The sequence below is a fragment of the Marmota monax genome, unplaced genomic scaffold (assembly GCF_021218885.2).
Source record: "Marmota monax isolate L192 unplaced genomic scaffold, Marmota_monax_Labrador192_F-V1.1 WCK01_AAM20220418_F8-fsc00001, whole genome shotgun sequence".
In the NCBI taxonomy this organism is placed as follows: domain Eukaryota; kingdom Metazoa; phylum Chordata; class Mammalia; order Rodentia; family Sciuridae; genus Marmota; species Marmota monax.
Genome location: NW_026693777.1, coordinates 17,336,771 through 17,362,875, shown reverse-complemented (window position 1 = coordinate 17,362,875; position 26,105 = coordinate 17,336,771). Strand labels below are relative to the sequence as shown.

The 26,105-nt window shown below is 38.6% G+C and overlaps 1 protein-coding gene across 5 annotated transcripts in view; it reads left to right on the top strand.

Annotated features, from left to right (window-relative positions):
* Positions 1-26,105, top strand: part of Exd2 (exonuclease 3'-5' domain containing 2) — a 61,436-nt gene that overhangs the window by 28,453 nt on the left and 6,878 nt on the right. For all 5 annotated transcript variants that reach the window (XM_046461662.2, XM_046461661.2, XM_046461663.1 and 2 more), the window contains 2 exons: positions 97-353; positions 4,632-4,758. In XM_046461662.2, coding sequence (XP_046317618.1) covers positions 97-353; positions 4,632-4,758 — 384 coding nt within the window. The remainder of the gene's footprint in view (positions 1-96; positions 354-4,631; positions 4,759-26,105) is intronic.

Genomic DNA, 26,105 nt, shown 5'->3' with positions numbered 1-26,105 from the left:
CTTACCCCACCCCACCCTTGCCCCCAGTTTTGTGTTGTGCTTACTGCTCTTTAGTGGTATGAACCGCAGATCATGGTCTTTCTTGCTCTGTTGCAGGTGAATCTGGAAGGCAAAGCCAGTCCTCTGTCACTGTTACAGATGGCCTCACCAAGTGGCCTGTGTGTCTTGGTTCGCTTACCCAAGCTGATCTGTGGAGGTAAAATACTACCAAGAACGTTATTGGACATTTTGGCAGATGGCACCATTTTAAAAGTTGGAGTGGGATGTTCAGAAGATGCCAGCAAGCTTCTGCAGGATTATGGCCTCATTGTTCGGGGGTGCCTGGACCTCCGCTATCTGGCCATACGGCAAAGGTATGATTGACATGAATGCTAGGCTACCCACAGCTGTGGGGCAAACATTTTAGCAAGATTTGTAGATTATTGGAAATCGATAATGAAATCTTTGAAATTCTTTAGAAACCCAGAGGATTCTGAAGTGCATATTGAACTTATAAGATTATTTCAACTTCTGAGACCACTTTAGTTACCAGAGTTTGTCATTTTTGTGTATGGTGCTGGTGTTTGAACCCACGGTCTTGTGCATACTAAGCAAACACTGTAATACTGAGCTATATCTGCAGGCCTTTTTATTTTTTTGAGACAGGGTCTCATTGAGTTGCCCAGGCTGACCTCAGATTTGGGATCCTCCTTCCTCAGCTTCACGAGTAGCTGGGATTATAGGTGTGTGCCACCATGCCTGGTGAATTTGTCTTTTTTTGATGAAATGTCAGTAAAGTATCACTATAAATTTACAAACTGGCTAAATTAGGGCTGCAGCTTTTTTTTTTTTTCCCCACATGAAAATTCAATTTTAAATCCAGAAGATTTAATTGTAAGTATCAGTATTTCTGGCTTTTCTTGAAAATTTAAATGAGTCCAGAGTTCTTGAGGGCAATAATGGGCCAGATAGTGATTGTCCCCTTTAATGAACATGCTGTTTTAAATTTATCAGAATCTCTAACATTCCCATTATAACCCCGACTCATCCTGATAAGCTTTTGAGTTTGCAAACATTGCTTTAGGCTAAAAATTATGGTAGAGCTAGCACTTGTCTGGGAGGAAGAGTGATTTCCCTTTTCCTTAGAATTCTATTCCTATGGAAATTCTATTTCAACTTGTTTTTTCCAGGGGTCATGTTTCCTCCTCATGTGTTTGTACCAGCCCTCCTTTATAATGACAGGAGCTGAAACAGCTCTTCTTGCCTCAAGTGACACTGACACTAAAAGGTGGGAGGATTTGACAAGCTTCAGAGATGGCCTGATTAAAATCTGTGCTTATCATAGTTTTTTAGTATAAAATGAATTTTTAAAAAAATATTTTTAAAATTGTGGATGGATCTTTATTTTATTTATTAATTAATTTATTTGTGGTACCTCACACATGCTCTACCACTGAGCCCCAGCCCCAGCCCTCAGTGGTAGAGCACTCACTTAGCATGTGTGAAGCACAAGGTTCGATCCTTAGCACCACACAGAAGTAAAATAAAGGTATTGTGTCCATCTACAACTTAAAAACATATATTTTTAAAAAGTGAATTTTTAGTTTGGTTTATATGCAGAAATCTCTTGTAAGTACACATTTTTTTCTATACATTTTGTTTCATTAAAAATTGCTATAAAAATGAAAATTCTGTAAAAAATATTTTAAAGATAACAGCAAAAGCTATCTTTTATTAAGGCCTCCCATATTCTGTGACATGTATAGAAGCTAAAGGTTGACTTGGGAGCAGACTATGTGTGGGAGTCCCAGTGCTGCCACTCACTAGCTTTGTGAAGTTTGGCAAGGCACTAACTTCTCTGTTCCTCAGTTTCTTTATCTATAAGAGATAGCAGTGTTTCCACCTTGTAAGACTGGTGTGAGGATTAAATCAGTTAAACTCTGTAAAGAACTTAGTGTTCGACATGTACAGTACTATGTAAATTTTAACTGTTACTTTCTTCATCATTATAGCTGCTTGATTTTCCTTTTAGATCTTTTTCTATGCATTTATTCTTACCTATATGAACACATAGAAATTGAAGGTACATTGAATTCTCTTTTTGACTAAATACAGAATGATCAAGTGTCAAAATAAGAATTTAGCCATAGCTGAATATTATTTTGAATTTCTCCAGAAATAAGAATAAAACTTATCAGAGCTTTCCTTTTTTTTAAGGACATCAGAATTTTAAAAACTATTGGGGCTGGGGTTGTAGCTCAGTGGTAGAATGCTTGCCTAGCACTCTACGTGTGAGGCCCATGGTTCAATCCTCAGCACCACATAAAGATGAATATATAAAGTAAAGGTATTGTGTCCATATACAACTACAAAAAATATTTTAAAAAACACTTTTATTGAGCACTTTAGTAATAAACTTAAAATTTTTGACATAGTATATTTGATATTAGAGGTAAGACTCAAACTCAGTATTAACAGCTGTTAGATTCTCCTGTTGTTGACTATGGTAAGTAGTTATTTCTTTCAGCTGACTAGGAAGTTAGATGGAACTGACATAACTAAAGGTAGCAAGATTTTAGGGGGACAACTGCTATCTTCTTACTCTTTAGACTTTTTTAAGAGACAGGGTTTCACTATATTCCCCAGACTGGTCCAAACTCCAGTGCTTCAACAATCTTCCTGTCTCCAGGCTCCCAAGTAGCTGGGACTACAGGTGTGCATCACTGTGCCTAGCATCTTTAGATTTTTTTATTGTAGTGGTTGTTGTATATGATTTTGAAATCTTTTATTGAAAAACATAAAGTGGAAAAAGTGGCATTTTTAAAAAAATGTTTTTTTTAGTTGTGGATGGGTATAAGACCTTTATTTTTTTACATGGTGCTGAGGATCGAACCCAGGGCCTCTCACATGCCAGGCAAGTGCTCTACCACTGAGCTACAACTCCAGCCCTGGCATTTTGTTTTTAATTCATCCTCAAGAAATGTGAAATCTTCCCAAATGTTACATTAAAAAAAATTTAATCATTCAAGTGGAATTATTAAATAACTAAAAATTAAATATTGTCTTCAATGAGGGTAATGATTTTAAGAAATAGAAGTACCCATGCTTGTAAAACTACACAGCTGTTAAAAAGGATGAAGTGAGAACATTTGTATTATCTGCCATGGAAGGAAGTACATAGTACATTAAGAATAGAGCAAGTTGCAAAGCAGAGAACAAAGCAAATACCAAAGTAAGACATTTTCTCCTTTACCTATAACCATCTGTTGTTTTTTGTGCATAGAAAAAACATGGAGGGGTGACATTGTTAAGAGTGGTTATTTCTGAGGAGAGAAAATATGGGTGAATGAATGGAGGAGTTTCCTTTTCACCCATTGTATTTCTCTGTCATTTGAGTTTTAATAATAAGCATTCACTTCTGTTGTAATTTTTTTGGTACTGGGTATTGAACCCAAGGCCATGCTCATGTTGTGTACATGCTTACCACTATGCTACAACCCGGCTCCTACTTTTATATTTTATTTTATTTTAGTACTGAGGATTTAACTTAACCACTGAGCTTCAAGCTCTGCCAATGAGCATTTGACTTTTTTTTTTTTTCTGAGACAGGTCTCTCTAAATTTCCAAGGCTGGCCTTGAACTTGCAATTCTTCTGTCTGAGCCTCCTGAGTAGCTGGGATTATAGGCATGTGTTACATGTGTTCTTAATTTCATATTTGTTTTTGATCTTTGGACAAATTAAACTTTTGTACCACTTTGTGGCAATTTTAATCAGAATTTTTTTAAAGCCCACAAAGTGTAGTTTATATTATTAGTTTTTGAACTTTCACCTCTTCAGTGAAAATAACCTTATCACTTTTTCAGATTTAAGAAGTAATGCATAGGGGTTGGGGTTGTGACTCAGTGGTAGAGTGCTTGCCTAGCATGTGCGAGGCCCTGGGTTCGATCCTCAGCACCACATAAAAATAAATAAATAAAACAAAGGTATTGTGTCCAACTACAACTAAAAAATAAATATTTTTAAAAATAAATAAAATAAAGGTATTGTGTCCATCTATAACTAAAAATATTTTAAAAAAAGAATACATAAACACTATTGATAGGCATTTAGGTTGTTTTGTTTATAATTCTTTCCTATTGTAAGTAGTGCTTTAGTGAAGATCATTTTATGTACTTTTGTCTTTAGGATAAACTCCCAGAAGTGGAATTGTTGGATCAGAGAATTTTCATGTTCAAAGTTTTGACAGTTGTTTATTATTAAACTGTTTTTCACAAAGGCTAAAAAAAAGTACCATTCACAAATTTTATTTTTGTATTTGTTTAGTTGTTAATTTTTGAGTGTGGCATTAGGGATTGAACCTATGTCCTCATGTATGCTAGGCAAGCACTAGGCAAATCACTGAGCCACATCCCCAGCCCATTCATTCACAAATTTTAAATGATATTGCCTGATTCTTCATTCTTCATTGACACTGTATACAGTTTTTTAAAAAACTCTTTGCACTCTAATAGATAACAAATTATCATTTTATTTGATGTCTAGTGATTATTGGTCCTCTGTTTATTATTGGCCATTTATATGTCATTTTTTAATTTTCCTGCTCATATTCTTTGCTCATTTTTTGTTATATGATTTTTTTTTTTTATTGTAGGAAAAATTTGCTGTGTAATGGACTTAGCCTGAAATCACTTGCTGAAACAGTTTTGAACTTTCCCCTTGACAAGTCCCTTCTACTTCGTTGCAGCAACTGGGATGCTGAGAATCTTTCAGAGGATCAGGTACTTCTTATCAGAATAGTGGAAGAATAAAAGTCATTGCCTCAGAAATATAATTGTTTTTAAAATTCTGATTTTCACGTGTGATATAAGTAATAGGTAGAGATGCCTTAAAATAGACTTAGAATCTGGTGATACTCAAGATACTCAAGATAATGTACCTGCCACTTTAAATAAAAGATTAGTCTCTATTATATTTTATTTTTGAGCATTTATTATGTGCCAGGAATTTCAGAAAATGTAATTTTTTATGAATACAAATTAATAATTAATGAAAAATGTAGTGTTATTTAAGATATCACATAAGAAATAGTAAGTGGTTACCTGCCCTAACCGCCTCATTCCTAATTCCTCTTCCTTCTTATCAGAAGAAATTTCTTTCTGGTAGTTTCCAGGATATTTCTAAATTACATGCATTGCTCTTTCTTATTGTACATATATCTTTTGAGTTTTTACTATAGAAGATATGATTTAGTAGTCTTGCAATTTCCTTATGTTCAACCCAGTATTTATTCCCTATCCCATTCTCCTAATGTAGGTAAATTATCATTTTTATTAGTTAATATAATATAAATCATCCGCGCGCGTGTGTGTGTGTGTGTGTGTAGAGGACTTTCTTTATTTTTTGAGGTGCTGGGGATAAAAGCCAAGGCCTTGGTCTTGGGAGGCAAGCACTCTCCCAGCCCTTCCACTATTGATATTGCTATTTTTTATAACTAAGTAACATGGTAAACTACAATGTTATTTTTTCTTACACACTTTTTGTTTTCCCAGGAACAATATTTATTATATTTTTTCTTGCATCGTGTTCTATATAACTATGAATTGTTTTAACCTTCACCTCTTTGCCAGAACTATAGATCTGCTCTTGGCTGGTTCAGACACATCAGGTGGACTACTCATTTGGTTTTCTTGTGGAGCCATCCCCCTGTGGATGACAGATCCCTCCCAGGACTGATTGTACTCTAACCCTGCTGCCCACCTCTCATCCTGGAATTTTGCTTCTAGCATCAGCCCAGGGATTCCCTTCACCTCTCTTCTATAGTTGATCTTATATTTTCTAAATTCCAGGCCTTTTCCCTTTTTTATCTTGGTGGCATACATTTATAACAGCTTCCTGAGAAAGGGAGCACTGGGATGTGATTTATGACACCTACCTGTCTGAAAAATACTTGGTTCCCCTTTCTCTTAATAAATAATTTGACTGAGGATAGCATTTTAGGGTGGAAATACTTTTCTTTCAGAACTTTGAAGGCAGTGCTCCTTGTCATCTAGCTTCCAGTGTTGATGTTTAGTGTATGATTTCTTTTTCTTTCTGGAACATTTCTTCTCCTTAGTTTTTTGAAATTCATGAGGACAAACATGATGTTAGGCCATTTTTCATTCATTTTGTTTTAATTCAGTGAACCCTTCAGTCGAGAAGCTAATGTCTTTCAGTTCAGGGAATTATTCTCAAATTATTTCTGAAAATGTTGTAGTCTACTTTTCATTTTTAGAACTCATATATTTTTAGTATACTGGAAATTGGACTCCATGAACTGATCTTCTAATTTTCTTGGATAAATATTTTCTCTTGTATTTTCCATCTCTTTTTTTTCTTTTATCTTCTGGGAAATTTCTTCAAATTTATCTTCTAGTTTTTCTATTGAATTTTTAATTATTCCTATCATGTTTTTAAACCACAAGAACTCCTTGGTCATCTTTAAGTATTCACTTTTAAAATAGTTTTCTGTTTCTTTTTTTTAATGGGTATAATATCATATCTTAGAATATTAAAGATTTCTGAAGTTTTCTTTGCTTCCTGAATTGTCTCTTTTTTCTCTGAGTTCCTTATTAAAAATGTTTTGGTCTTTGTCTTTCATGTTAAAGGTTTTTCTCAAATGTTCATAACCTAAGTTATCTATTCACGTTTAAGGAGGAGACGTAAAGAGCTGATCAGATCAAATAGCTGATGAATGGATAAATAAAATGTGATATAACCATACAGTGGGATATTATTATTCATAAAAGTGGTGCATTCTGTAACATTGATGAATCTTTAGCGTTATGCCAAGTGAGAAAAATCAGTCACAAGGGATCTCATAGTGTGTGATTCCATTTGCATGCAGTATCCAGAATAGGTAAATGTGTAGAGACAGAAAATAGATAGGTAGTTGCCTAAGTTTAGGGAACTCAGATAAGAATATAAGATTTCTCTTTGGGGTGATGAGGATGTTCTAAAGTTGATTCTGGTGATAGTTGCACCACTTCATAAGTACACTAAAAATCATGAGTTAGATACTTTTAAAATGAGTGAATTATATCTCAGTAAAGCTAGCATATAAAAAATATTGATTGATATTGAAAGTGGCAAAGTGACATATACATGCTCTGTGTGGTTCTTTTTTTAAATTTTTTTGGTACTAGAGATTTAACCCAGGGGTGCTTTACCACAGAGCTGCTTCCCCAGTCCTTTTTGCTTTTTCATTTTGAGACAGGGTCTCACTAAATTGCTGAGGCTGGCCTCAAACTTGTGAGCCTCCTGCCTCAACCTTCCATGTCGCTGGGATTATTGGCATGCACTACCACACTGTTTTTTTGTTTTTGTTTTTGTTTTGGTCCTGGGAGATTGAATCTAAGAGCACTTAACCAACTGAGCCACATCCCCAGGCCCCCCCAACCTTTTTTTTAAAAAAAGTATTTATTTTTAGTTGTAGTTGGACACAATACCTTTTTTTTTTTGAACTCACCATTCTTATTTCTTTTTTTAAAATTATTTATTTATTTATTTATTTTTATTGGTTGTTCAAAACATTGCTAGCTCATGATATATCATCTCTCATACATTTGACTCAATTGGGTTATGAACTCCCATTTTTACCCCAAATATAAATTGCAGAATCACATCGGTTACACACTCACGTTTTTACATAATGGCATATTAGTGACTGTTGTATTCTGCTACCTTTCCTATCCCCTACTATCCCCCCACCCTTCCCCTCCCATCTTCCCTCTCTACCTCATCTGCTGTTGTTCAATTCTCTCCCTTGTTCCCCCCTCCTTTCCCCTCACAACCTCTTATATGTAATTTTGTGTAACATTGAGGGTCTCCTGCCATCTCCATATGCTTTCCCTTCTCTCTCCCTTTCTCTCCCCCCACTCGTCTTTGTTTAATATTAATCTTCTCCTCATGCTCATCCTCCCTGTTCTGTTCTTAGTTGCTCTCTTTATATCAAAGAAAACATTTGGCATTTGTTTTTTAAGGATTGGCTAGCTTCGCTTAGCATAATCTGTTCTAATGCCATCCATTTCCCTGCAAATTCTATGATTTTGTCATTTTTTAGTGCTGCATAATACTCCATTGTGTATAGATGCCACATTTTTTTTATCCATTCATCTATTGAAGGGCATCTAGGTTGGTTCCACAGTCTAGCTATTGTGAATTGTGCCGCTATGATCATTGATGTGGCAGTATCCCTATAGTACGCTCTTTTAAGATCCTCAGGGAATAGTCCGAGAAGGGCGATAGCTGGGTCAAATGGTGGATGCATTCCCAGCTTTCCCAGGAATCTCCATACTGCTTTCCAAATTGGCCTCACCAATTTGCAGTCCCACCAGCAGTGTACAAGTGTACCCTTTTCCCCACATCCTCGCCAACACTTATTGTTGTTTGACTTCATAATGGCTGCCAATCTTACTGGAGTGAGATGGTATCTTAGGGTGGTTTTGATTTGCATTTCTCTGACTGCTAGAGATGGTGAGCATTTTTTCATGTACTTATTGATTGATTGTATGTCCTCCTCTGTGAAGTGTCTGTTCAGGTCCTTGGCCCATTTGTTGATTGGGTTATTTGTTATCTTATTGTTTAATTTTTTGAGTTCTTTGTATATTTTGGATATTAGGGCTCTATCTGAAGTGTGAGGGGTAAAAATTTGTTCCCAGGATGTAGGCTCTCTATTTACCTCTCTTATTGTTTCTCTTGCTGAGAAAAAACTTTTTAGTTTAAGTAAGTCCCATTTGTTTATTCTTGTTATTATCTCTTGGGCTATGGGCGTCCTATTAAGGAATTTGGAGTCCGACCCCACAGTATGTAGATCGTAGCCAACTTTTTCTTCTATCAGACACAGTGTCTCTGATTTGATATCTAGCTCCTTGATCCATTTTGAGTTAACTTTTGTTAACTTTCTCTTTGGCGAGAGAAAGGGATTCAGTTTCATTTTGTTGCAAATGGATTTCCAGTTTTCCCAGCACCATTTGTTGAAGATGCTATCCTTCCTCCATTGCATGCTTTTAGCCCCTTTATCAAATATAAGAAAGTTGTACTTTTGTGGATTGGTTTCTGTGTCCTCTATTCTGTACCATTGTTCCACCCGCCTGTTTTGGTACCAGTACCATGCTGTTTTTGTTACTATTGCTTTGTAGTACAGTTTGAACTCTGGTATCGCTATACCTCCAGATTCACACTTCCTGCTTAGCATTGTTTTTGCTATTCTGGGTCTTTTGTTTTTCCATATAAATTTCATGATTGCTTTATCTATTTCTACAAGAAATGCCGTTGGGATTTTGATTGGCATCGCATTAAACCTGTGGAGAACTTTGGGTAATATTGCCATTTTGATGATGTTAGTTCTGCCTATCCATGAACAGGGTACATTTTTCCATCTTCTAAGATCTTCTTCTATCTCTCTCTTTAGGGTTCTGTAGTTTTCATTGTATAAATCTTTCACCTCTTTTGTTAGGTTGATTCCCAAGTATCTTATTTTCTTTGAGGATATTGTGAATGGAGTGGTTTTCCTCATTTCCATTTCAGAAGTTTTGTTGCTGATATACAGGAATGCCTTTGATTTATGCATGTTGATTTTATATCCTGCCACTTTGCTGAATTCATTTATTAACTCTAGCAGTTTCTTTGTAGACCCTTTTGGGTCTGTTAAATATATTATCATGTGCCGCAGTCTGGCTGGGCACAATCAGGAGCCACTTGTCAAAAGAAACTAACTTTATTTTTAGAACCACACACGCCAAACAAAACAGCCTCTCAGGAAAAACCCTCAGAGCCTCAACTGCCACCACCGGCTTTCCACAAGCCTCTCTCTCCCACACAAGCTTCTCTCCACCTCCCACAATCCTCCTGCTCTTGAGGCCGATTGGCTGGGTCACGTGGGCGGAGCCAAAAAAGTCCCCCAATGAGCAGCTCCTTGGTCTGAAAGGGCAGGGAAACAGCCCAATGAGCATCACCGCAGAGGAGCCAATCAGCTAGATGTTGCTGGGGCCGCTGTGAGCCAATCATCAGCTGGCAGCTGGAAGTTTGCTGGCAGCTGGAAGTTTGCTGGGGCCCCTTCGGCTGTGGCTCTCAACATCTCCCCCTCTCTGTTTAAACAACAAGCATGTGGCTTAGGGACCGTGCCTGCCTTAGGTTGTCCAATAGTACATATGGTCCTTTGGTACCATTGCAATTGGATCTTACCCGTCACTGACTACCGGTCCAGTATACAGCCACACCTGTGGAGAGGTCTTTGTACCATCGGGGGGGTGAGGTTCTTTGCCTCACCTCTGTTGGCCCCCAAATTTTAGCTGGACGATCATGACAAGCAGAAGGGAGGAAGATACACCAAGCCAATTGACGGCTCCTTTTGGAAAAATTGTACCACCAATGACATCATCGGCAAAAATACCCCAACACTACCACAAGTCGCTGCACCAATAGATAGTTCACAATGCATACAGGTGAGCTCACAATGTGTCCAGGCAAGTTCTGCAAGCAGTTCAGTGATGGCTATTGTAGAAGCTGTAGATTGGTTTTATCTTTGACTTCACCAGCACTGGGATGAAGATAGGAATTCTGGCAATAATGGCTAAAGAAAAAATTATGTAACATTACAGAAGGCACTAAAAGAAAACAATTTTCTTAACAATTTACATTGTCTTCACCGGCACTGGGATGAAGATAGGAATTCTGGCAATAATGGCTAAAGAAAAAATTATGTAACATTACAGAAGGCACTAAAAGAAAACAATTTTCTTAACAATTTATATTATCTTTAAGAGAATTATTAAATATAATGAAAAGGAAAGGTGAAAGTAAACAAACAGATCTGTTAACCTTCTTTTTTGTTTACATATTAAAACAATCCTCAACAGTTGTTTACCCAATTTAAATTAAACCATATAAATCACGTGAAAAAAAAAATATTTGGATCCATTTTATCATGAGCGCTCATCATATATGATATATGGACATACATACATTCAAACATATAACACAAAACACAAGTGTGCACACATAATATAATACATACAACACATAACATTATAGTAAAGGCCTTATAACTTTTTACAGGTGAAATCTCCATTGCAATGTTTAAAAACTCTATAGTCAAAAAATAGAACTGATCAGCAAAACATTAACCTAGGTCTGTATGAGCTCAAAAAACAAAATAGAACTTCATGATATGGCAAAGGGCAATAATAAAATAGATGTTGAAAAAAGCATCCTGGTTCTGTTGCAGATGTAAGAATAGCCAAACTGGAGTTTTGGATATCAGTTGTTATGGATTTGAGCCAAATCATCTTCTTTTTGGTCTGTAGAAATCGCTTTAGTTAATCTTTCTGGAATCCAAATCGGCTGCTGTTCTCCCTGTGGAAACACATAAACAGACCCCCGACTCCAGACAATCACTGGGTCAGGACCTTGGTTAATCTCTCTGGAATCCAAATCGGCTGCTGTTCTCCCTGTGGAAACACACAAACAGACCCTTGACTCCAGACAATTACTGGGTCAGGACCTGTCCATTGTCCTGTTAGAATATCCTTCCAAAGTACCTTGGGCTTATGTACATTTTTTGGACACATATGCCTTTCCGCAGCACTAAGTCCTGATGAATCCAAATTTAAAAAGTTTAGAGTAAAAAGGGTTATTTTAAGTTTATCTTTGGGGAATATATACCCCTTCCCAATTCCTTCTTTTTGCTTTAATAAGTACATTTTAATAGTTTGATGAGCTCTTTCAACTATGCCTTGTCCCTGTGGATTGTATGGGATTCCTGTTATATGAGTAATGCCAAATGGTGAGCAAAATTGTTTAAAAGAGGTAGAAGAATACCCAGGGGCATTATCTGTTTTTAACTGTTTTGGAACACCCACAGTGGCAAAATTTTGTAAGCAATGAGCTATAACATCTTTAGTTTTTTCTCCGGCATGAAGGGAGCCCATCAAAAATCCAGAAGAAGTATCAACTGTAACATGCAAATATTTTAATTTTCCAAATTCTGGCAAGTGTGTGACGTCCATCTGCCAAATATGGTTAGGTATCAATCCTCTAGGATTGACTCCAAGATTAACTTGTGGTAAAAAGGTCACACAATTTTGACATTGTTTTATTATTTGTCTAGCTTGTTCCTTAGTTATTTTAAAACGCTTTTGTAAAGTATTAGCATTGACATGGAACTTTTTATGAAAATTTATAGCTTCTTCTAGTGTAGAGAAAATATGTATGTCATGTGTAGTTTTATCTGCTAAATCATTGCCCAAACTAAGGGCTCCAGGCAATCCTGTATGTGCCCTGATATGTCCTATAAAGAATGGATCTTTTCTGTCCCAGATTAGACTTTGTATAGTGGAAAGCAAAGAGAAAACAGTAGAAGAAGGGGAAATCCTACCAGCATCTTCAAGAGATACTATAGCATTAACTACATACTGACTATCAGAAAATAAATTAAATACAGAATCTTTAAACATCACAAAAGCTTGTAAAACTGCATTAAGCTCTACCTTTTGAGCTGATTGGGTACTAAAAATGTAAAAGTTTGATCAGGGGTAACTACTGCTGCTGTACCATTATTTGACCCATCAGTGAATATATTTGGAGCATTCATGATAGGTGTTTTTCTTGTCATTTTTGGAAAAATTACAGGATGCAATGACCAAAAAGACAATAAAGGATTAGATGGTAAGTGGTTATCAAATGAAACATTAGATTTGCACATGATTATTGCCCAAGTATTTAACTCATTAGCTAACTCATCAATTTGATTCATAGTATATGGAGTAATAATTTTATTGGGAGAAATTCCAAACACTCCCTTTGCTGCTTTTATTCCTTTGAGTATTAATTGTCCTACAGCCTCAGGATACCTAGTAAGAATAGTGTTAGGAGAATAAGATAAATGTATCCATAATAATGGACCTTCTTGCCAAAATACTCCTGTAGGAATATTTTTTGTTGGTAGTACAATAAATAATAAAGGCAAACTTATATCAATTCTATCCAAATGCATATTTTCCATATATGTTTCAATGATTTTTAATGCCTTTCTTGCTTCAGGCGTTAACATTCGGGGTGAATTTGGATCTGATGGACCTTTTAGGATATCAAATAAAGGTCCCAACTCTCCTGTTGGTATACCTAAATAAGGCCTTATCCAATTTATGTCTCCTAATAACTTTTGAAAGTCATTAAGTGATTTGAGTTGATCTACTCGTATTTGAATTTTTGGTGGACGGACCATGGTTAAGGATAATAGAACTCCTAAATAATTAATTGGAAAATTTAATTGTACTTTATCTATTGCTATCTCTAGATTATAATTTTTTAATAAGTTTGTAAGTGTGGCATAACATTCTAGCAATGTGTTTTTATCTTTATGTGCTAATAATACATCATCCATATAGTGAAATATTTGTAGTTCAGGATTTTGATTTCTAAGTGGCTGGATTACTTTGTTAACATAAATTTGACACATAGTTGGGCTGTTAGCCATCCCTTGAGGGAGTACTTTCCATTCATATCTCTGATCAGGACCTTCATGATTCAGTGCAGGGATAGTAAATGCAAAACGTGGACTATCCTCAGGATGAATTGGAATTGAAAAAAAACAATCTTTAATATCTATAACTAAAACATACCAGGTTTTTGGCAAAGCAGACAACTGAGGAATCCCTGATTGAGCAGGTCCCATAATAACCATCTCATTATTAATGGCTCTTAAATCTTGCAATAATCTCCATTTACCAGATTTCTTTTTGATGACAAAAATGGGAGTATTATGGGGAGATACAGAAGGTTGTATATGTCCTTCCGCTAATTGTTGTTTGACCAGGTCATGGGCTGCTTGTATCTTTTCTTTAGTCAGGGGCCACTGAGGAACCCATACTGGTCTTTCTGATTTCCAAGTAATTTTGATTGTCTCAGTGGCCCTTTCTGAAAATCCAACCCATGTCTTTCTGTTCCTTGATCTATTTGTATTGGTGCTGCTATACCTTGTTCTTGTTTTTCTAATCTTTTTCCTTTCCTAAAACCTTGTCTAGTCATAATAGTGGGTGCATTTTGGTTGATGTTATTTGTTAATGTCAAACCTAATTGATCTAGGACATCTCGTCCCCATAAATTTACGGGAAGATGATCCAGTACATATGGCTGTATAGTTCCTTCACATCCTTCAGGATCCTTCCAATCTAATACCATTGCACTTCTATGGGGATTAGTCGCCACTCCTAGGCCTCGAAGCGTTTGAGTGGCTTGTTGTAATGGCCAATGTTTTGGCCATTCTTGACGAGAGATGATGCTAAGGTCTGCACCTGTATCCAGTAGCCCATTAAATTCATGTCCTTGAATATTTAGTTTTAGCATTGGGCGAGAATCTAAATTTAAAGAAAGCATAGCCCAATCTACACCTGTGGAGCCTAATCCCTTGGAACCTCTTTCTACAGTACGACTGGAAAATTTATCATGTAGGCTGGGTATTATTAGTAACTGTGCTATTCTATCTCCTGGTGAAATTACTGATATACCCTTTGGAGAACTGGCTATAATTTTTATTTCACCTTTATAATCGGGATCAATTACCCCAGGACTTATCATAAGTCGTTTTAGAATAGAAGAGCTGCGTCCCAATAATACTACTGTTCCTTTGGGAAGAGGTCCTTTCACCCCTGTGGGAATGATTTGAACTCCCATCTCTGGAGTTAGTACTGCTCTGGCGGAGGCGCAGATGTCCAACCCTGCGCTCCCTCTGGTTTGTCTGATGAGGGATCTGATGGACAATGTGTCCTGGGCACTACCCTGATGGGGTTGCTGGGTTCCTCCAGTGCTCCGTATATTTGTGGTTTTGGGCCCCGGAGCATTGGGCCCCCCTGTCCATTTTTTGGCAATGGAGCCCGATGCCTTTCTCCACGATATCGTGGATAAACACCTGGTCCTTGTTCGTTTTTTGATAATGGAGTACCCTCTATGGTGGTTTGAGAACGGCATTCATTAGCCCAATGTCTCCCTCTACGGCATCGTGGGCAAATACCTGGTATTCTACTCCTTTGATACCTAGTTTTGTTAAACCCTCCTCCAATGGGGCAGTTCCTTTTAAAATGTCCTGTTTGTTCACAATTGTAGCATGTTCTTGGCCTGGCATCTAAAGACTGTTTTACTGCAGCTGCCACAATTTGCCCTTGTTCATTAATGTCTCTGGCATCTAAAGCCTGTTTTACTGCAGCTGCCACGACTTGCTCTTGTTCATTAATGTCTCTACATAATTTAATATATGTGTTTAAATCTTCATGTTTCCATGGTCTAATGATATCTCTGCACCAACGATTCGCTTGCTCATAAGCCAGGTGTTTTAGTAATGGCATTGCTTGTTCTGTATTCCCAAAAACTCTGGTAGCTGTTTGAATAAGCCTATCTACAAATTCAGCATAAGGTTCATTAGCTCCTTGTATTACCTTAGATAATTGACCTTGTAAACCTCCATGTCCTTGTAAAGTCTTCCATGCCTTAATTGCATCTACAGCAATTTGTGCATATACACCAGGATCATATGCAATTTGTTGCTGCTGATCCTCATAAGGTCCCTTTCCTAACAACATATCTAGATTTCTCTGAGGATAACCAGCTGCTGCATTTCGCCTAGCCGTCTCCTTGCAAAATTCCTCATTGGCAACCTTCCATAACAGGTATTGTCCTCCATTTAGCACAGCTTTACACATATTAGCCCAATCTGCTGGCGTCATGTTCAAGTTGTTAATGGATTCGACCATGCTTACAGTGAAGGGTGCTTGAGGACCATAGGTTGTTACAGCCTCTTTTAGCTGCTTCACTGTTTTGAAATTTAAAACTTGGTAAAATCGCTGCCCTCCTGCCTCAAATACAGGGCATGTTAATATTTGAGATCTTGTCTCAGGATCCCAACTATCAACTGCGGGGGTTGGGGACCTCCCAGCATATGGAGGTGGCCTTGTTAGTTGGACACTTATGTCCTCTGGTGATAGAAAGGTGTTAGTAGCAGTCTCCTGTAGAGGTGGTGCTGTTGGTTGGACACTTACACCCTCTGGTGATACAAAGGTGTTAGTCTCCTGTTGTAACTTTCCCCCTGATGGCTTTTTCTGTTTTACACTTTCTTTCTCTGTCTGACTAACTTGAGAGGCCTTCTCTTTTACTTGAATCTTTTCCTCTGTCTGACTAACTTGAGAGACCTTCTCTTTTACTTGAATCATTATGTCTTCTCCTTCCTCTACCATTGTCTGAACTGAAGGCTTTGGACTAAGCAAACAAGATACGAACGTCCACAATGGCAATATGCCAACTGGCAGAGTCCCTTGGCTTTTCTTTTCTATTCTTTTTAAATCTTCACCATGATGGTTCCATTGTGATATATTTAACAACTCCTCCTTAAAAAGCCATGGGCTACATTTTTGTATTGTATCAACGTATGCCCTGATTATTCTTGATTTTACTGAGATGCCTCCTTCCTCTAACAATTTACTTAACACTCTTTCAGTTTGTTTTTTACTAATTTCTGATCCCGTATTTCTACTATAATACAACCCAACAAGATGATGCCAAACAAAACCGAGACAGAATGAAATAAAAAGGGAACAACAAAAAGTCATTATAGCCTTTCTATCCTCCTGACATGTGCATCCGTCCTTTCTCCCTATCTGTTCCTCAGACGTAAATAGTTTTTCCTCAGATGTGAGCGGTTTTTCTTCCGTCTCACTCATCTCCAGGGACAGGCAACTTAAAACAAAAGTGAAGCAAAATAAAAGAGGAATCTTAAAATGGCTACCCATCCTCTCGCCCTGCCCTCAGGGGCGAGCAGTTTCACTTACCCTCAGTCGCTCCCCGTGCGAGCCACCAAATGCCGCAGTCTGGCTGGGCACAATCAGGAGCCACTTGTCAAAAGAAACTAACTTTATTTTTAGAACCACACACGCCAAACAAAACAGCCTCTCAGGAAAAACCCTCAGAGCCTCAACTGCCACCACCGGCTTTCCACAAGCCTCTCTCTCCCACACAAGCTTCTCTCCACCTCCCACAATCCTCCTGCTCTTGAGGCCGATTGGCTGGGTCACGTGGGCGGAGCCAAAAAAGTCCCCCAATGAGCATCTCCGTGGTCTGAAAGGGCAGGGAAACAGCCCAATGAGCATCACCGCAGAGGAGCCAATCAGCTAGATGTTGCTGGGGCCGCTGTGAGCCAATCATCAGCCGGCAGCTGGAAGTTTGCTGGCAGCTGGAAGTTTGCTGGGGCCCCTTCGGCTGTGGCTCTCAACAATCATGTCATCCGCAAATAGCGATAATTTAAGTTCTTCTTTTCCTATTTTTATGCCTTTAATTTTTTTGTCTGTCTAATTGCTCTGGATAGTATTTCAAGAACTAAATTGAATAGAAGTGGTGATAGAGGCCATCCCTGTCTTGTTCCAGATTTTAGAGGGAATGCTTTCAGTTTTTCTCCATTTAGGATGATGCTAGCCTGAGGTTTAGCATATATAGCTTTTACCATGTTGAGGTAAGTTCCTGTTATCCCTAGTTTTTCTAGTGTTTTGAACATAAAGGGATGCTGTACTTTGTCAAATGCTTTTTCTGCATCTATCGAGATGATCATATGGTTCTTGTCTTTAAGTCTATTGATGTGGTGGATTACATTTATTGATTTCCATATATTGAACCAGCCTTGCATCCCAGGGATGAATGCTACTTGATCATGATGCACAATTTTTTTGATATGCTTTTGTATTCGATTCGCCAGGATTTTATTGAGAATTTTTGCATCCAAGTTCATTAGAGATAGTGGTCTGTAGTTTTCTTTCTTTGAAGTGTCTTTGTCTGGTTTGGGGATCAGGGTGATGTTGGCCTCATAGAATGAATTTGGAAGAACTCCTTCTTTTTCTATTTCTTGAAATAGCTTGAAAAGTATTGGTATTAATTCTTCTTTGAAGGTTTTGTAGAACTCCGCTGTATACCCATCCGGTCCAGGGCTTTTTTTGGTTGGTAGTCTTTTGATGGCTTCTTCTATTTCTTCCTTTGTTATTGGTCTGTTTAAATTGTGTGTGTCTTCCTGACTCAATCTGGCAGATCATATGACTTAAGAAATTTATCGATATCTTCACTATCTTCTATTTTATTGGAATATAGGGTTTCAAAATACTTTCTAATTATCTTCTGTATTTCTGTAGTGTCTGTTGTGATATTGCCTTTTTCATCCTGTATGTTAGTAATTTGAGTTCTCTCTCTTCTTCTCTTCGTTTGCATGGCTAAGGGCCTGTTGATCTTATTTATTTTTTCAAAGAACCAACTTTTAGTTTTTTCAATGGTTTTTTTTTTGTTTCAATTTCATTGATTTCTGCTCTAATTTTAATTATTTCTTGTCTTCTACTACATTTGCTGTTGTTTTGCTCTTCCTTTTCTAGGTTTTTGAGGTGTAGTGTGAGTTCATTTATTGGTTGGGTTTTTCTTGTTTTGAGGAAAGAACTCCAAGAAATGAATTTCCCTCTTAAAACTGCTTTCATTGTGTCCCATAGATTCCGGTATGTTGTGTCTGTATTGTCATTTGTCTCTAAGAATTTTTTTATCTTCTCCTTTATGTCTTCTGTAACCCATTGATCATTCAGTAACATATTGTTCATTTTCCATGTGATGTAGGATTTTTTCCTTCCTTCTTTTATCATTGATTTCCAGTTTCATTCCATTATGATCAGATATGGTGCATGGTATTATCTCCACGTCTTTATATTTACTAAGAGTTGCCCTATGGCATAATATATGGTCTATCTTTGAGTAGGATCCATGTGCTACTGAGAAGAACGTGTATCCACTTGATGATGGTTGATATATTCTATATATGTTGGTTAAGTCTAGGTTATTGATTGTGCTATTGAGTTCTATAGTTTCTTTATTCAGCTTTTGTCTAGAGGATCAGTCTAATGGCGAGAGCGGTGTGTTGAAGTCACCCATAATTATTGTGTTGTAGTCTATTTGACTCTTGAACTTGAGGAGAGTTTGTTTTATGAACGTTGTAGCACCATTGTTTGGTGCATACAAATTGATAATTGTTATGTCTTGTTGGTGGATGGTTCCTTTTAACAGTATATAGTGTCCTTCTTTATCCCTTTTGATTAACTTAGGTTTGAAGTTGATTTTATTCAATATGAGTATGGCCACTCCTGCTTGCTTCCGAGGGCCATGTGAGTGGTATGATTTTTCCCAACCTTTTATCTTCAGCCTGCGTATGTCTTTTCCTATCATATGAGTCTCCTGAAGGCAGCATATTGCCGCAGTCTCGCTGGGCACAATCAGGAGCCACTTGTCAAAAGAAACTAACTTTATTTTTAGAACCACACACGCCAAACAAAACAGCCTCTCAGGAAAAACCCTCAGAGCCTCAACTGCCACCACCGGCTTTCCACAAGCCTCTCTCTCCCACACAAGCTTCTCCCCACCTCCCACAATCCTCCTGCTCTTGAGGCCGATTGGCTGGGTCATGTGGGCGGAGCCAAAAAAGTCCCCCAATGAGCAGCTCCGTGGTCTGAAAGGGCAGGGAAACAGCCCAATGAGCATCACCGCAGAGGAGCCAATCAGCTAGATGTTGCTGGGGCCGAGGAGCCAATCAGCTAGATGTTGCTGGGGCCGCTGTGAGCCAATCATCAGCCGGCAGCTGGAAATTGCTGGCAGCTGGAAGTTTGCTGGGGCCCCTTCGGCTGTGGCTCTCAACAGCATATTGTTGGATTTGTTTTTTTGATCCAGTTTACTAGCCTATGTCTCTTGATTGGTGAGTTTAGGCCATTAACATTTAAGGTTACAATTGAAATATGATTTGTACTTCCAGTCATGTTTATTTATTTATTTATTTATTTTAGTTTGGCTAGTTTTTACTTTTTGGTTATTTTCCTCCCCTTTTACTGAGATACCTCCCGCTGTTGGTTTTGGGCACTATTTTTCAATTCCTCTTCTTGTAGTATTTTGCTCAAAATGCTTTGCAGTGCTGGTTTTCTGGCTGCAAATTCTTTTAGCTTTTGTTTATTGTGGAAGATTTTAATTTCATTGTCAAATCTGAAGCTTAATTTTGCTGGATGCAGTATTCTTGGTTGGAATCCATTATTTTTCAGCGTTTGAAATACATTGTTCCAGGATCTTCTCGCTTTCAAAGTCTGTGATGAAAAATCAGTCGTTAACCTAATTGGTTTACCCCTGAATGTAATCTGCCTCCTTTCTCTCGTAGCTTTTAATATTCTCTCCTTGTTCTGTATGTTGGCTATCTTCATAATTATATGTCTTGGAGTTGGTCTATTACGGTTTTGAATGTTTGGGGTCCTGTAGGCTTCCAGGATTTGGCAATCCATTCCATCTTTCATCTCTGGGATGTTTTCTAGAATTATTTCATTTAATAGGTTGTCCATTCCTTTGGTTTGATTCTCTATGCCTTCTTCTATCCCGATGACTCTCAAATTTGGTTTTTTTATGACATCCCATATCTCTTGAATAGATTGCTCGTGGGATTTAAGCATCTTTTCTGTGTTGACTATATTCTTTTCAAGTTGATAAACTCTGTCTTCATTATCTGATGTTCTGACTTCTACTTGATCTAGTCTATTTGTAATATTCTCGTTTGAGTTTTTAATTTGGTTTATAGTTTCCTGCATTTCTAGGATTACTGTTTGATTTTTTTTTTAAGATCTCTATCTCCTGGTGAAGCTCGTTCTTTGCCATTTGAATTTGTTTAATTCATTTTCAAAATATACTTTTATTGCTTGGACTTGCTGTCTCATGTCTTCTCTAATATTCCTTTCCATCTGAGTTAGGTATGCCTTGAGTTCTTTCCCTATCCATGTTTCTGATGCTTCTAGGTCCTCCTGTAGATTTAAGTTGTCCTGCATTGTTTGTACTCCTTTTTTCCCTTGTTTTTTCATGATGTTCACGTTACTTTCCAGCTCTATTTGATTGTTGTGTTTTTGCTCTCTTCTATAGATTTGTTTTGGTTTTGTATCTCTGTTGTCTCTCCTTTGTGTTGGTAGACTATGCCTGCTAAAGTGGATTCTGCTGGGAAGGAATTCCAAAGGCCGAGCTCCAGTGACGTCACCTCTCTGCTATGGCGGGCCCCAGGCTCCTTGCCGGGGTGTCCGAATGGGGGGGGTGGGACTGGACTGTCTCTGGTTGGTTTCAGCTCCCCCATTGCCGGCAGGTGGGCGGACTCCAGCCGCCCAGTCGCGCGGGCAGCGGGTGGGCTGTCGCCGGCGGGCGGGCAATCTCTAGCCGCCCAGTTCCGCAGTCCGTCGCCGGCGGGCAGGCGGTCTCCAGCCGCCCAGTCGCGTGGTCAGCGGGCCGGCTGTCGCCAGCGGGCAGGCGATCTCTAGCCGCGCGGTCGGTCACCGGCGGGCGGGCGTTCTCCAGGCACCCAGTCACGTGGGCAGCGGGTGGGCTGTCGTCGGCGGGTGTGCGGTCTCCAGCCGCCCGGTCGTGAGGGCCTGGCCTCTAGTCCCCTGGTTTCTCCTGTTAGTCCTGTTTCTCCCGCTAGACCAGATTTCCCCTGAGTGATGCCTCTCGGCAATTCAAACTGTACTCTGGGCCTGCCGTTTGTTGGGTGTGGAGGATGGCTATTGGGAACCCCAGCACTCTATTGTTTTGATTTTTTCCGCTTGCCCCTCCCCCAGTGCTGGCAAGACAGGTTTCGTTTTCGCTGCTGGTGGGAGGGGGAGTTGAAGATCAGGTGTCTCTAGTTTTCCCTGCGTCTTTATGCAGGCTCGCTCTGATAATCCCTCCCCCGGAAAGCCTAGGAGAGATTTTATGCGAATTCCCCGCTGTATGGGAGATGAGCTGAGTAACACGCACCTGTTTTATTATTGCAATCTGTCCGAGAGTGGCGGTGGTTACTTCAGCTCTCCAAGATGGTGGCTGCTGGTTTCCTTGGTGGAGTTTCCATTGTGGGGGGTAGAACTGTACCGCTTCCTTCCCCGTCTGAAATCCCGAACTCAGCCCGGGGCTCAGTGGGTGCTCAGCCGGCAGGATTCCACAGAATCTGTAGCAACGTTTCTCTCTGCTTGCTGGCTGCTTCTCTGTGGCGCCCCGCCGTCTGTAGCCTCGGGGCGGGCACACACCTGTTTTCTTGTTGCTGGACACAATACCTTTATTTCACTTATTTATTTCTATGTGGTGCTGAGGATCGAACCCAGGGTCTTGCACATGCAAGGTGAGCGCTCTACAGCTGAGCTAGAACCCCGGCCCCCCTCACCCTTTTTTAATTATTTATTTTTTAGGTGTAGTTGGACACAGTGCCTTTATTTTATTTATTTATATATGGTGCTGAGGATCGAACCCAGGGCCTCACATGTGCTAGGCTAGCACTCTACCGCTGAGCTACAACTCCAGCCCCTCCCTAGTCCTTTTTAATATTTTATTTTGAGACATGGTCTCGCTGAGTTGCATAGGGCCTCACTAAGTTGCTGAGGCTGTCTCTGAACTCACAATCCTTCTGCTCAGCCCCCTAAGCCATTGGGATTATTGGTGTGCATCACCATGCCAGGCTAAAAGACCATTTTGGTTACTCTATGGAGAAGGATTGCAGGTACACAAGAGTCAAGGCAGGTAGGCCAGCAGGAGGCTACTGTAATAGTCTAGATGCGAGATACTTGAGGCTAGGAGTACAGGCATTTGCCACTGTGCCTGGCTGCTGGTTCTTGATTGAATCAGGGACCCCAAATCCTGGAATATCTTTAAAAGACTTTTTCTTAAGATAATTAGAGATATTAAACTATTTATTAGACATTTTAATTATCTATATCTTCATCCCTTTATATTTTTTTGAGACAGGGTCTCACTAAATTGCTGAGGCTGGCCTTGAACTTTCAATCCTCCTGCCTCAGCTTCCTGAGTCATTGTGGTTATAGGCATGTGCCATGGTGCCCAGTTAACTATAATGTTCTTATATTGTGTTACTGTTATAGTTCTGGAGTGTTGTGATTCTGTAGGAGAGTGTCCTTGTTTTAGGAGATACACACGGAGAGATTTAGAAGTGAAATATAATAGATATAACTTAACTTTGAAATAAATTCAGCCCAAAAATGTGATGTATTTATTATAAAGAGATAAAGCAGTTATTGACAATTATGAATGTCAGTTGTTATTGCTAGTCTTTTAACTTTTATATATTTGAAAATTTTCAGAATAAAAATTTAGGGTGATGAAGTTAATTGTTGCCAAATTTGAAACCAAATTTGTGATTCATATTGTTTCTGTAAGCATTCAGAATTTCCAGTGACTTTTTTTTCATTGTTTTAGCAATGATTTTTGTTGTTGTTCTAATTATAAAAATAATGCTTAACAAGATTTTAGAAAATATGGAAAATAACATTTGCATTTGATATTAAAAATTTTTCATTGAGAGCACAGAGTATGGCTAGGACTTTTGGACTAGTGGGCTTCATTGCCAGTAGCTACAGATTATAGTCAGATGTCAGTAACTGTTTTTTCTCTTAGTTTCCCTAGGTAGAGTCTTCTACCCCACTGCTCATTAGCTAGTAGGCGAAGGGGAGAAGGGAGCTGGTGGTCTCACCATGCAATACATAGACTTTCTCACAACCTCCTCCTTTTTTTCCAAGTGACATTTTGCCCCTCTCTTGGGTTGTAGCTGGTATACAAGGTCCAGATCCTCTCTGGTTTAACCATTATATGACTTAAACTTTTACTCTTTTTGGGGGTAGGAAGTGATAGTTGCCTAGCCCTGTGGTCTTGATGCTCTCAATCATCTTGTGCTCTTTTTTTCTTTTTTCTTTTTTTTTGGGGGGGGGGTGTTAGACACAATACATTTATTTTGTTTATTTATCTATTTTTTTTATGTGGTGTTGAGGATCAAACCCAGGGCCTCCCATGTTCTAGGCATGTGCTCTACCACTGAGCCACAAACCCAGCCCTTATCTTGTGCTTTTGATAGAGACTTTTACCTTATCTTTCCACTTCCACCCCTGCTTGTACCCTTGCTTTCATAGTCATCTGATGAGCTAGTCCTCCCTACTTTCCTATCTCTGTGGCTCAAACCAATTTGATTTTTGACTTTTTGGCCTACCACACCCAGTAGGTCTAGGTTTTGGCCTTCTCATTTACCACATTGGATACCACTTGTTCATTCTTCAAAAATGTTAAGGGGTAGTAACACATGCCTGCAATCCCAGCAACTTGGGAGGTTGGGGCATGAGGATCATAAGTTTAAGACCAGTTTCAGCAAGTTAGCAAGACTCTGTCCCAAAAAGTGTGTGGGGGGGGGGGCTAGGAATGTGGCTCAGTGGTTAAGCGCCCCTGGATTCAATCACTGGTACCAAAACATACAAACATACATACATACATAAATAAATAAATGGAAAGATTTAGTAGTAGTATCTCAAGTTTAACATTCTGTGGGAGAGTTCTAGGAATCAAATTACTTGAGTTTGTTTTCTTTCTTTTTTTTAAAAAAAAGCTTAATTTTAATTATAGATTTTATTTATTTATGTATTTATTATTATTTTTGTGGTGCTGGGAATTGAACCCAGGCTTTGCACATGCTAGGCAAGTGCTCTACCATTGAGCTGTATCTCCAGCCCTGAGTTTGTTTTCTCCAGAGATTTCTGATTTGTGACCCTGAGTAAGTTTCTTTCTTTTTAGAACATTTTTGTTGAGATACAATTTACCTATAATAAAAATTATCCACTTTAAATTACACAAATGATGGATTTTAGTACAATTGCAGAATTGTATACCTCTCATCACAATCTTATTTTTTGGTACTGAATATTGAACACAGGAGTACTCTACCAATGAGCTACATCCCTAGCCCTTTTTAGTTTTTATTTTGAGATAAGGGCTCACTGAGTTTCTTAGCACCTCGCTTTTGCTGAGGCAGGCTCCTGCCTCATGAGCCTCTGGGATTACAGGTGTGTACCACTGCACCAGGCAATTGTCTAGTTATTGTTTTATCACTTAAACTTTTGACGTCATATCCAGGAAATCATTGCATAGCCTGAGACTGTGTTCTCCTTTAAGATCTTGTTTTAGCTCTTGCATTTAGGTGTGTGATCCATTTTGAATTAAATGTTTGTGTGTCCTGTGAGTTAGGGATCTACACTTGTTCTTTTGCATGTTGATATCCAAGGTACCCGAACTGTTTTTTTGAAAACACCTGTTCCTTTATCTTTTGAAAACAATGTGTTGAGAAGCACTCTGGGCTCTTCAGTGAGAGACAGTCTGCCAATGGATCAATAGATTGGGAGCTTGGGATATAGTTTAGTTGGTAGAATGCTTGCCTTGCATGCACAAGGCCCTGGGTTCATCCCTAGCACCACACACACACACACACACACACACACACACACACAAAAAGTAGATTGTTGGATCTAGGTGGAAAAGTGTAGCTGAACTTGTTTTATTATTCTAAAAGGTAGGACATCCTTACCAATAAAATTATTTACCCAGCCTGATTATTAAAGTTGAATTAAAGGAATTTTTAAAGTCTTTCCCTCTTTTTGGGAAGGGCTATTAATTTTGACTACTTTTATTTATGACCAGCTTGGATGTTATCAGTTGCCAGAAAGAATGATTTACTATTGTTAAATTAATTAGAGGAATGGACCCTGTGACTTTTGATATGAGGCCCATGATTAAAACTTATTTGTTTCGTTTCTTTTCAGCATGAACAGGTGTGATAGGTCATTTCGGATTGACAATCACACAGTCCTCTTAATTCAGCTCATAGTCATAGTTTCAGCTCTTTTAAAAGATGGCTGCCCCCAAAGTGAATTTTATGTACTCATTGTCAGACTTATGTTAACTGTCTTTCCCCCAAACTTGAGAAAAATTTGTCTAGCAGTTTGGTAGCAAATAGAAATTTCATTGATTTATATGGGTAATAAGGATTATCTGGCATTTAGAATACATCATTATTTTAGCTATTTTTTAAATATACCTTTATTTTATTTATTTATTTTTATGTGGTGCTAAGGATCAAACCCAGTGCCTTGCATGTCCTAGGAGAATCTTCTATCGCTGAGCCACAACCCCAGCCCCTACTTTAGCTATTTTTGTTAAAGATAGAGGGAATGTGAGAGTTCATTATACTATTCAATTTACTTTCATATGACTT